The 12,598-nt window shown below is 32.1% G+C and overlaps 1 protein-coding gene across 1 annotated transcript; it reads right to left on the bottom strand.

Annotated features, from left to right (window-relative positions):
- Window positions 1–5,425: 5,425 nt before the first annotated feature.
- LOC132729089 (probable peptidyl-glycine alpha-amidating monooxygenase pamn-1) lies at window positions 5,426–12,271 on the bottom strand. The gene is made up of 3 exons (XM_060714832.1): window positions 12,105–12,271; window positions 6,539–6,639; window positions 5,426–6,084 (listed from the first exon to the last, which is right to left on the bottom strand). The coding sequence occupies exons 1-3, from the start codon at window positions 12,244–12,246 to the stop codon at window positions 5,950–5,952; spliced, it is 378 nt and encodes a 125-aa protein (XP_060570815.1). The 5' UTR covers window positions 12,247–12,271; the 3' UTR covers window positions 5,426–5,949.
- Window positions 12,272–12,598: the final 327 nt, after the last annotated feature.

Here is a 12,598-nt window from a genome sequence, read left to right as displayed (position 1 = left end):
GCTCCTCTACAGTAAAATCATGGGGACAAATAACACCAGAAGAAACTTTGTGTAAGTTTCCGATCTTACACATTTTCATCCTGTAGAAACGCTTACTAAATGAAGAAATGTCAATCAATCAATCAATCAATCAATCAATCAATCAATAAAAAGATTTCAAGAAACGATTCAAAACCTCACACTATTTCTTGTATACTCTAAACAAGAGCTGTCACAGGAGACAGCGAAGCTCGACTAATAAAATACTAGACGCAGTAAGGAAGACAAAACTACGAAAAAAATCAATTATGTATTAAGTTATAGTAAAAAAATAACATTGTTAACATAAATTCCAAGATCAAGGGGAATAATTCTGAAAATAGTCACGCTAGAGTTATGAACCTTGCCACACAACATGTGTGTAATAATAAGAAATATATATTTGAAGTTTGAAGTAGATACCTTAAAAATAAAGAAGTTATAATATTTCTTAAAGAAAATCCTTAGTTCAAAGAGAGATAAATCTGTAAATATTGTTTCAAGAGTTATGAACTTTGTCACATAAAATGTAATTGATGATAAGGAATACATATTTGAAGTTTGAGGTAGATACCTTTAAAACTAAAAAAGTTATGGTAAAAAATAATATTTTTCAAGTAAAAAAAATTGAGTTTATGGGGAGATAATTCTTGCAATATTGGTGCTAGAGTTATGAACCTTGTCAGATAACATGTGGTTAATAATAAGGTACATATATTTGAAGTATGAAGTTGATCCCTTAAGAATTAAATAAGTAACAGTAAAATATAATATTTTTAAGGAAAATTCTAAGGTCAAGTGGAGATAAATCTGAAAATATTGGTGCTAGAGTTAAGAACCTTGTCACATAACTTGTGGTTGATGATAAGGTACATATATTTGAAGTATGAAGTTGATCCCTTAAGAAATAAAGAAGTAGCAGTAAAAATAATATTTTTTAAGGAAAATTCTAAGTTCAAGGGGAGATAAATCTGAAAATATTGGTGCTAGAGTTATGAACCTTGTCACATAACATGTGGTTGATGATAAGGTACATATATTTGAAGTATGAAGTTGATTCCTTAAGAAATAAATGAGTAACAGTAAAAAATAGTATTTTTTAAAGGAAAATTCCAAGTTCAAGGGGAGATAAATCTTAAAATATTGGTGCTAGAGTTATGAACCTTGTCACATAAGATGTGGTTAATGATATGGAACTCTATATATCACCACTCATATGATTCTACAATCGTTTAAAAAATAAGTTGTTTAAGTGTATACAATAAAAGTAAAAACAGAATCGGGATCATATCTTTGTCTGTTCAAATTTTGTTTAGAACTCTTCTTTTTAGATGATTGAATGATTTTTATACTGCTAACAAATTTAGTCATAAATACTTCTTTCTTGCTGAATAAATAAAAAAACCCTCCTTACTTGCATCTGGCGGGATTTGTACCTATAACGGTGAGGGGCAAGTAGTTAAAATTCAACGACATTAACTAATGCATAGATCCCTAACCTGTCCTATTCTATCAGATTAGTATATTTCCATGAGAATTTAACCACTACATTTTGTTAACAAAACAGCACATGTCAATGTTTGTGGTTAGATCTATTGTTTCAAATAAAATGTCAGAGTAGGGATCTATCAATCTCCCACGGACTTAACAAAAAAAATCAAATAAGGAAGACCTGTGTGATTTTAAAAGCTAAAGTTTCATTACATACCAAACTGTTGGATACTTATGGCGTGTTGGCGAATTGTGAAAATGTTCAGTTTAATATTATTTCGCTAACAATATATATGGGATGGCGGATTTTTGGTCAGAACAACATAAGAACAGTTGCTGTTGAAAGGCAAAAATTGGTCTGCGTGCTTCAATCAACAACTTTTATTTCAACCAACACAAATGTGTGATTTGGTTTTATTGTGAGTAAAATTTAAGGAAAAGAACGACAAGCGAAAGTTCAAACTGAGATTATAATACGGTATTAGAATACATCAAATAGGCACATGGGATGCTAGGTCACTTTCCCACTCTAATATACTTGATTGCTAATCATTATTGAAAACAGATAATGACTGAAGAAGATCAATGTTTTTACTTATAATTGATCAACTAAGAAACAAATTCAACAATTGTTACATACGAGTATACATTGTAACCATCAATTTTTGTCGATATAGAAATGAGGCAAGCCGGATACGGAAAGTTACATTTTCTTCTTTCATATTTTGATATCAAAATCAGAATGACGAACATGTCATTTGTTGTTTTAACAATTTTTACCTCAGTCAAAATGAGTAAACAATACTCATTGTGGCGCGGCATAAAATTTTAAGTTACAAACCAATCATTCGCTGTTGGTTTGAATAAAATTTTGAATCATTAAAATAATCATTTAAAGATATGACAGTTGTCCTTCTAGTAAACATTCCACTATCCTATTGTATCTGTCGTCCGTTCTGTTCATGCATTAACTGGCTCCTGGTGTCTCCTCGGTTCACCTTAAAGTCGATCTTTTTGTTGTTTTGTTGTTTTTGTCTTGTCAGGATATAGCTTCTTCACATGAAATAGTGCAGTTACTAACGGGATTCGAGCCCACAGCGGTAAGGGGCAAGTGGTTCGATGTTAGCAACCTTAACCAATCGACCACGGACGCCAAGTCTGACTAAACCATGCTCGTATGAACACATACTCCTAGTACCAAAAGAAGACGATGTAAAGTAAAATCATTCTGAAACCAAGTAATTGTTTAGACCACTTTAACATAAAATCGATTCTAACAGTAGGATACAACGTCATCGAGCACCTGCTGCATGCTCCCACTCGGACCATTTTTGTATTTTTTGATCGCAGATCAGGAATTTCAATCTCAGGAAACAATCTCCTAACAACAAAAGTTAGTTCCCAAAACAGTTTAAAACTAGCGATGTAAAAGACATAGTTTTACTTTATTACAAGTATCCAGCGAATTATAACGCATTCAAAGTTTTAAAGTAGCTTTGTCTTATAGAATTGACAATAAATGCACACTCACAAATTACGCGGATGAATATCATTTTAATCAATGAAAATTGCTCGGCTAATTTCGTAAAGCTTCAGATTATTGTGATCTCCTAATGAACATTTGATTTTTGGACTTTCTGAAAAAAAGTAAGGATGTTGACTCTAGGAAGGGACAAATTTAGGCAGTCGACGATTGATAATCAATTTCTACCATAAGTAACTGTCTTAAAGTTAAAGTGACATTATGCCCAATTTTTCTGTATAAGTTTATTTTGATATACTATTATTCATCTTGCAGGGCACCGAGTTGCAGCGACTACGTTTAGGTTTTTTTGCTATAACAGTTTGAGTTTGATACATACAGAATTTTGCATGACCAGAGTTTCCAACTTGCATTATGAAATCATTTATGTACATATTTATGACAGCCACACTTTATCCTCGCATATCGTAGCTAATTCTTAAAAACAGAATGTTTAAATCGCTAAAAATACTTTTAAAAAAGTTAAAAAAGAAAACAACATGAGTTGCCTTGACTGGGATTTGAACCCCATACCTCTCGCTTCTATAACGAGCTCGTAACCAATGGTATAAATGAGTGAACAAGTGAATGTCAAAATAAATTTTCATTTTACCATAATTCCTTTCAATATAAAAAAATAATTTCACATTAACAATAACACGCATGGATTCAAATGTAATTTTCGTGAATATCCGCTAGAATTTACCTGCAACGTTCATTTCGTAAAAAGAGTGGGGCAGTCTTTTTATATTATATGCAAATTTAAATTTTATCCTAAACATTTTCCAATATGAACTGTTGGTGAATCACCATTTTAACAGTCAATCTTTTGAAATATATAGTCAGTTCAGCTTAACTTGACAATGAAAATATGAGTATAATGTCATTTTAAGTACCCGATAATTTAATCCACGTAAACAAAACGCTATTTTAGCCACACTTCAGCGCGTTTTACACATATTATATACTAGTATTGTCCAACAATATTGACCTGGCACTTCATTAAATTTCGTAAAGGTCATTTGAATAATAACTGACCAGTATCTATCGAATATATCGATATATTATATACTTCTCTTGTCAGTGACGTGTGGTGTATTGGTATAGATGTCGAACTACCAATCTAAAGGTCTCTGGTTCGATTCCTTACCAGCACCACAATATTATTATTATTTTTAATTTATTTGCAAGAATTGACTTGAAATCGCTTTACTACACCTGGTTTTAGAAGGCATTTTAAGTGGTGCTTTTATACACAATTATATTTTTATATTTCATTACTGTACATTATCTTTCAACGGTTCCCTTTGTGTCATTAAGCAATCGTATATGCTTTAGCGCATACATGCTATAAAGGCAGTTATTAAAATTATTACATACAACACTGATAGTACACACAACGAATATGTTAGCAATAGTTTTAAGAGAATGGCAATTATAAAATTAAATAAAAAAAAATCAAATCGCTGAAATAGGATTCGAACCTACCAGTATACGTCTACATTCTTCAAGTGAGACCCCTTTACAAACTGCGCTAAAGGGGCTTTTTAATTTACATCATTTTAACAATTGGACATTTACATTTAAAGTATATCGATTTACAATTAATTAAGTACATCGTAACGTTTACGGAATATACCGACTACAGGGTCAAATTCAAGAGTGCCAGGTCAATGTTGTTGGACAATACATGTCGGACTGTTTGGGCGAGAAGTATTTTGCTAAATTATTTACATCAGTGTCAAACAACAGGTTTACCTCGAAATTAATAAGGATTACAATTCCTTATTTAGGATGATATGGTTTGCTTCAGACGTCCCCGTGGCCCAGGGGTTACGAGCTCGTTATAGAAGCGAGAGGTATGGGGTTCAAATCCCAGTCAAGGCAACTCATGTTGTTTTCTTTTTTAACTTTTTTAAAAGTATTTTTAGCGATTTAAACATTCTGTTTTTAAGAATTAGCTACGATATGCGAGGATAAAGTGTGGCTGTCATAAATATGTACATAAATGATTTCATAATGCAAGTTAGAAACTCTGGTCATGCAAAATTCTGTATGTATCAAACTCAAAATGTTATAGCAAAAAAACCTAAACGTAGTCGCTGCAACTCGGTGCCCTGCAAGATGAATAATAGTATATCAAAATAAACTTATACAGGAAAATACATACAGATACTGTACGATTTAGATTGCAAAGATCAGAAAATACCACAGAGCTTGCAGCCCTTTGATTCTAGATAAAGGTAAAATACGACTTTATTATAAGAAATATTTAGAGTATCAGGTGCGCGATGACGTATTTACTAGTATCCTTGTTGATTTTTCATATGTTTGATATGCAATATTCGAGTAATCGTATTATAATCTAATCATGGTTCAAAAATAAAATACCAGTAGAGTAATAATGATTTATTTGTAATTATGCAAAAACAATGATGTTCTTTAATAAATGAGTTTCAAATTAGCATTATTATTAGAAGAAACAAAACAAAAACAAACTAACATTAAGTAATACTTGTAGATGTAAGTTAGATATAATGTTTTTACTATAAAATATTGGATTCTATACTTGTAAATACATTGTATTTTAGGTAACACTATAAGTTAGATTTCTGCAAAATTCACAAATCGATTCCACATTGAAGAGAATATTATATCGTTTTATAAATATGCCAATTTAGTTCATTACTTTCTTCTTATAATTGGATACTTTTGGGAAAATAACTCAGCTCAAATATAAACTTTCTTAAATATTAATCTGACCTACTTTAATATAAATCAGACACATGAGTCTATGTATGGCAACCCCGAATAAATGTATATATACAAAATATAATAGTGTCACAATATGTTGAAATGGTTTACTTATTTTTTTTTTATTTTAGTTTATTATTTTTTAAAGAAATATCTTTTCAAATTCATTTTCCAACAGTTTTTACGGGTACTTCTGTACTTGAAAATCTCCACAATTTTGGAGACCCTTCAATATCTCCAACAAATACATTACTGCCGTCGCGTGATACAGTCACATCATGCGGTTGTCCCGGGAAGCCCTGAAAGATGCAAATAAAGTTCACATAATTTTTTATCAAAAATGTGCTCGCTCCAATAATTTACTGTAAGTAACAGCAAGTATTATATCACAGTAATGGTTATTTCATAATTCTTTTCCCATGTGTGTATGCATGCATACTTTCCTTTTATTGAACGGCTTTTTAGGTAAGTTCTGATTGATAATTGCAACTGTTGTAAATCGACCGATCGTTTTGTTTTTCTTTCAGAGTATAAAATACTCTGGCTATTACGTATTCAACGAGGGTTGTTCAGAGAGATTTTTTTTTTCAATTTTAATCTTGATGAGGTTACATTAACTTATAGTGTAAAAACTGATACCATACATAAGTCTTACTGACTTTGATTCGTAAATAAATGGCAACAAACTGAATATTGCAAATAAATAAAAAAAATACAATAGATTTCAAATAAATGGAATTGATAAACAATTACATTATTGGTTGGTCCCCAAAATTCCTCGATGTTTCCCATCGTATCTAATGTAAATCCTTCCGTGACAGGGAATCCTGGACCATTCACAGCAAACAGTTTACCTGTACATAATAAAAAAAAAAGATCCATTTAAATCGCATTAAATTCAATTTAAAAAAACTTTGATAATTATTATCTTTTTTATCTTGTGTAAAATGCTATATATTTGATTTTTTTTAAATAACCTCAGAAACAATGAAGAATCTCACTTTTTCTCCAAAAAAGACGCTTGCTGTATTGTAAATTCGTTATAAATATATTGCCGTATATAAACGGTTGTTTGGAAATATGACTCGAGCCGCTAGGCCATATAACCTGTCAAAAATATTAATTACTAATAATTTAAACGTCATGACTATTGGCTGAAAAAGCGACGTAACAAGTTTGCAGTATAACTAGAAGGTTTTTTTTGTCACAAAACCTATGTCTCCATAAACTATGTATGGTTGAATTTTGGTGGAAATCCCGCCAGAAGTTTGACCTGTGATAGCCGGACAGGATTTTTCTATTCTTTAGCTCTGGTAGCCTTTTTTAATGCCACCAGCAGCTTGACCTGTGAAAGCTGGACAAGATTGTTCTATTTTTAGCTCTGGCGGCCATTTAGTGCAGCAAAGCGGAACATGCCGGCTATATGCACAACAATGGGGTGGTACTGTTCACTCCTGTGAAGTTTCATTGAAAACCAGCAGTTATATCTGTGAAAGCCTGACAATATTTTTCTATTTATAGCTCTGGCAGCCATTTTGTTCAGCGAAGTGGAACGTACTGGCGATATGCACAACTAAGGGTAGTGGTGATCACTCCGAAATATATCCACATATATCACTCCAAAACCAAAATAATAATTTTATTACCCTTCCCCTGCCGTGTTTAGACGATTTTTAAAAAAAAAATCATTGCTGTTTCAAATGAAACGTCGAAATAAGAGTCCCTTTAGGGTACCTCTTCGTCACAACATGACGTCACATAAATACCAATCTCCTACGCAGTGATCTCCCCTTATCAGTACAGAGATCTCTGCCATCACACACATTGAAATATCAATATTTGGATATTTATATTTTTTAGCTTTTTAATTTATTTTTCATTATTTTGTATACTTTTGATAATTTTTTGATAAAATATAACGGACGTACGTACAAAAAGTTAAAAATAAAACAGAAAGAGAAAAATGACGTTAGATTTTCTATGTAACGGTCGATATTTACATTTGAATTTCGACGTTACGTCATGTGACTTTCATCATCATGTGACGTCTGTGAAGGCAGTGATTACAATTCTGCCAAGGGAGGTAATCAGTGTGAGGAGTTTGCATAAATACATGACATATTTTTCCCGTACCTAACGAATGTAAACAAGAGAAAAGGAGTAGTCTATTGAACGCACCTTTTTGTAATTAATATCAAGCTTTCACAATATCATATTTGTTTTCGATACTGATGGTAATATGTATCATTACTCTTCTTTGGTAAATATTTATCATTTGACAGTTAAAAAGTGCTTTTAATTCGGAATTTACACCGCGTAAAATCGAACCGTACGCGCATCACCTCAGCGCATGTTGTTTACAACGTTGGGTACCCAACGGGGAAACTTAGTGTGTATATTACCCGTCTGGCTCGGTTATACAAATTTCTTTCGGGTGATCAATATCCAATCAAAAAGGCGGAAAAAAATCTGGAAGGGTAATAATACTATCTATACGTATGCAATATTTCATTATATATAACTTTATACCGTTTAATTATTACAATGTAGTATACTGTGATATGTTTCAATCATGAATATCTCTATGAATATTCGCGTACACGTTGATATTACATATTGTTATTTTATTGAAAATTAAATATTCCTAAAACTAGGAGTAGCCAACAATTGTCTGTTTACTTATTTTTACCTAAATTAACACCTAAATATTGTTTTATATTACAATTAATCGTTCCTACGTGAGAACATCCGTTGTTATGAAAAACATAACCAACAACAACATGTACATGTTCAACAAAGAATGGTATTGATTTATTATGAAAACAATGTGAAAATAGGTACATTATTTCAAATGATATTGAAATTAAAAACAAGTCATATATTGGAAAATCTCTAGGGAAGTGCCGAGTGGCTTAAGTCACGGACATCGATTCACTTGTCCATACAGTTGTTGGTTCGATTTCAGACAGGGACTCTGAATTGTTTGAAGCCAGAAGGCTACCGATGGTTCTTGTTGGAATGTTGTTGTTTTATTCAAATTACTTAAATCAATGAGAACAGATGGACACTTTTGGAATTTGTTTTCGTCAACGAAAATTGAATGTAGCAAGACGATCTGTAAGAGTGTCGGTATAATTTTAAAACATGTCGTAAAATATAAATGAAAGTAAAGCAAAATGAAAAGAAGTAAATTTAAGTGAATTGTAACATAGCATAGAAAAAATCAGTAAACTATATAAAAAAGCAATATCAAAGGGAATAGTGGGGTATAAAATAGTACATCAGAATAATTTATAGTTACTTGAACTATAGAATATTACAGAAATATTAAAGTGAAATAAAAGGCATAAATTCAGATAAGCAAATCACCGACCAGTACAGTTTAGGACAGTGTAATGTTAAAGCTGCATTAAATAAATTTCATAAAAAAAAGAAATAGCTACATTTAATGTATTTCATATCGACTCCCGCTCTTATTTTTGTGTCCAGACAACAAAAATGAGTTTTATAAGCCTAAAATTCTCCAACCTTATAGTGGCGAAATCGGAAGTATTCTATTTGCATGAGAAACTCCGCCTTTGGGTCATCCGTACATCAATAGAAAATCAACACACATTTTTAAGTAGCAGTCCGAATTTAACGGTATATTTCCGCATTATATTACGGATGTTTTTCATTCAAATTTGATCTTTTTATGAGTTACTCTTTTGTAATTGACAGGGCTAATGCACCGTGAAACTAAAACGGTAAAAGTTTGTTTGCACAAGAATATCTCATATTTGCTGTAATCCACATGGTAACAAGTAATAGTTACCGTACGAGGAATAGGTCTTCATAGTATTTACAGACCCGGGTGGCGATTTGAAGACCGAGAGAGCGTAGCGATCGAGGTTTTTAAAAGGTCACCGGGTCTGTAAATACTATGCAGACCTATACCGAGTGCGGTAACTATCTTACCTACATGCTCTTTTCTTTTTCTATCCATACATCAGTTTTTAGCTCAGTATTTATTAATATTACTCACAAGAAACATACTTCTTATGTACTTAATCATTCCAAAGCCAAGCAAAGATACCATCCGCTACGCTCTTGTAATTCGTTCACAAATCAGGTGTTATTTGAATATTCTCGTGAATTTCGTGGGGTTTCATTATGTAATAAGGTCAGGTAATATACTTGTTGAGTCACAGAAAATGAAAACAGAACTTGTCGAGTAGGGAAAGGTAAGATCATTATTTTGATATATGAATACATAACATATTAATTAAGTGCTCGCCAATTTTTTTAAGCCAATCACCGACGAGGATTTTTCAAATTTTCAGGTTACAAATCTTAATAGAACAGTTTTTATATAAACTGGACGTTTTATATTATAAAACGCAAGTGGGCGGAGCACTAAGCCGGTTAGAGTGCATATTGGATGTTCTTCGTAAATAAGAAAGCTACAGTAGCTTCGCAAGCTCCGCTCCTTTTTAGCTTTCTTATTTACGAAGAACACCCAATATGCACTCTAACCTATACTTAAATAATATAAACAAATACTGAGGAAGATAAAAATGTTTTCTAATCATAAAAGCGGAAGACTTTATCTTTATATATAATAAATTTCATGGTAAATAGGTGATCAGGCTATTTCTTAAATAATTAAAATATACGATGTTTTCAAAGGAAAGTAAAAGACAGGGTTCTATGAATAAATATTAGTAATACATGTAGTTACAACGTTATGTAAGTTGGGTTTTGTTGTTGTTGTTTTTTATGATGGCTGTTTTTAAATGTTCTTTGAATTTCATCCATGTTTGGAAGAATTTTCTTTCCGTGTATTCTTAATTAGCATCATCCGTTATAAGAGCGCATGCAAGCACGTGGTCTAGAATGGAAGCGCAAGTCGTATTCTTGGTACTGGTATACACAATCCAAATTGTAATGTAAAAGTAACTGGGAAAAAATGAGAAAAACGGTCTTATAATAAATATGAACTAACTCTATATATATACTCTCACTGAAAGTAATATTTTGGGAAAGAAAGATGCAGAAGTTGACTTTGATTCGATATGCACCAATAATATAAGCGTCGTATATATCCCATAATGCAGAATTGTTAAAAAAATGCAGGATTGTGCAAATTCAGACATAGTTGTGGAAATAAATACCGAAAACTATAAAAAAGATTTTTTTATAGTCTTCATTCGTATACGAACTTTAGTGTTACCGTGGGGGTTTCCTTTAAAAATCATAGTTTATGGACAATTTTTAATAAGGTTTACAACAATACTGTTAGAATGTTAACGAAACTATAGAATGCTTGTTTTTTAAGCAGACGAAAAAATATGTTAACATATTATATTTAATGCAGCTTTAAGCTCTTTAGATTCGGACCGCAGGTTAGATTCTCGCATTTCTCGGGCGAGCCGAAATTTCTCTGTGATAACTGTCCGTCTAATATAGTAATCTTTTACTGCTGTTTCTGGAATCATTTAGGATATGTTGGCGGTCACTCGCGAAGAAATTGGTAATTACTGGTTAGTTATCCAGGAAGCCGCTTAGATGGACCGACCACCGACACATAGCCAATATGTTTTGAAACCGGCGGAATAAATAAATAAATAAATAAATGAACAGTGCAGTTAAGTTAAGCATCTTGAGTTAGCAAAGTTTAAAAAAGAAAAACTATCTTTGAATGAAATTAGATTTTGAAAAACAATCCTTGGTGTAGTGTGTGGTTCTTGTTAAATTAACAACACCCACATGTTTTTTTTATTCTTTTAATATAGCTTACGTGGACAAACAAGCATATTGAACTGAAAAATAACAAGTAATTATCAACATAGGAAGAAAAGAAAAAGACGTGCATAATCTGTATACTGCCATCTATCCATATTTCAAGTTTCATTAAAATATTATCAGCATTTTTGCGTTATCGCGGGATCCAGTTTTGTGGACGGACGGACTGACAGACGGATTGAACAGACGGACGGACAGACGGGCGGAGGGAAAACCGGTAGGGGACTAACAAACAAAAAAAAAACATGTACATTATTGTAATAGTCTGTATGCGGTTATGCGACAGTTATATACGGCTCTACGATAGCAGTATACGGCCATACTGTAGCTGGATATAGCTATATACGATAAATGTATACGGTTATATACGATAGCTGTACCAGTTATATGACAGTTTTATATGGTTATACGGCACCATAACTCTCAGTAAATATATCACTGATGCTTTGACTTGAACCTTCACTTACAGTTAACAACCTAAGATAATGCATGTACATCTTTAAGGTAATTCATGAATAAATATACAAAACTATACCGCTGGAATCAAACTCTATGGCGTAAATAGTGCCCCTCTGTGGCTCGTAGCGTTTTATAAACTCCCCTTCCTTTGTTCCATTCAGACCAGCCGTATAACACAGAATCCTGTAAATACATAGACAGCTATTAGAAATATACATACAATACAGTATCCAATTAATAAACGTTTAATTAAAATGATAATTCTTTCATAATACAACCCCTATATAATTTCAAAAGTACCTTTTTATTAAAAGGGAAGAAACTCTGCTTAAATGTAATAATGTTTGTTGTACGATTGTTCTCCCATCTTATTCATCAAAGTACCTGCCGGTCTCTCACAAAATAATTTCAGTTTGGAACAAATGTCATACAAGATGTGTTTTAAAAATCAAGGTGCTTTACCCTTTGAATACTAATACTATATAACGTGAGATTTAAATAAGACAGCTTAAATGATTTTCTACTTTTGTAATAACTCTGACTGTTTCTTAAACTGTTAAAATTTGCGAC

The sequence above is a fragment of the Ruditapes philippinarum genome, unplaced genomic scaffold (genome assembly GCF_026571515.1).
Source record: "Ruditapes philippinarum isolate M1 unplaced genomic scaffold, ASM2657151v2 ctg1837_1_1_1_1, whole genome shotgun sequence".
NCBI lineage: Eukaryota > Metazoa > Mollusca > Bivalvia > Venerida > Veneridae > Ruditapes > Ruditapes philippinarum.
This window is presented reverse-complemented; position numbering and strand designations above follow the sequence as displayed.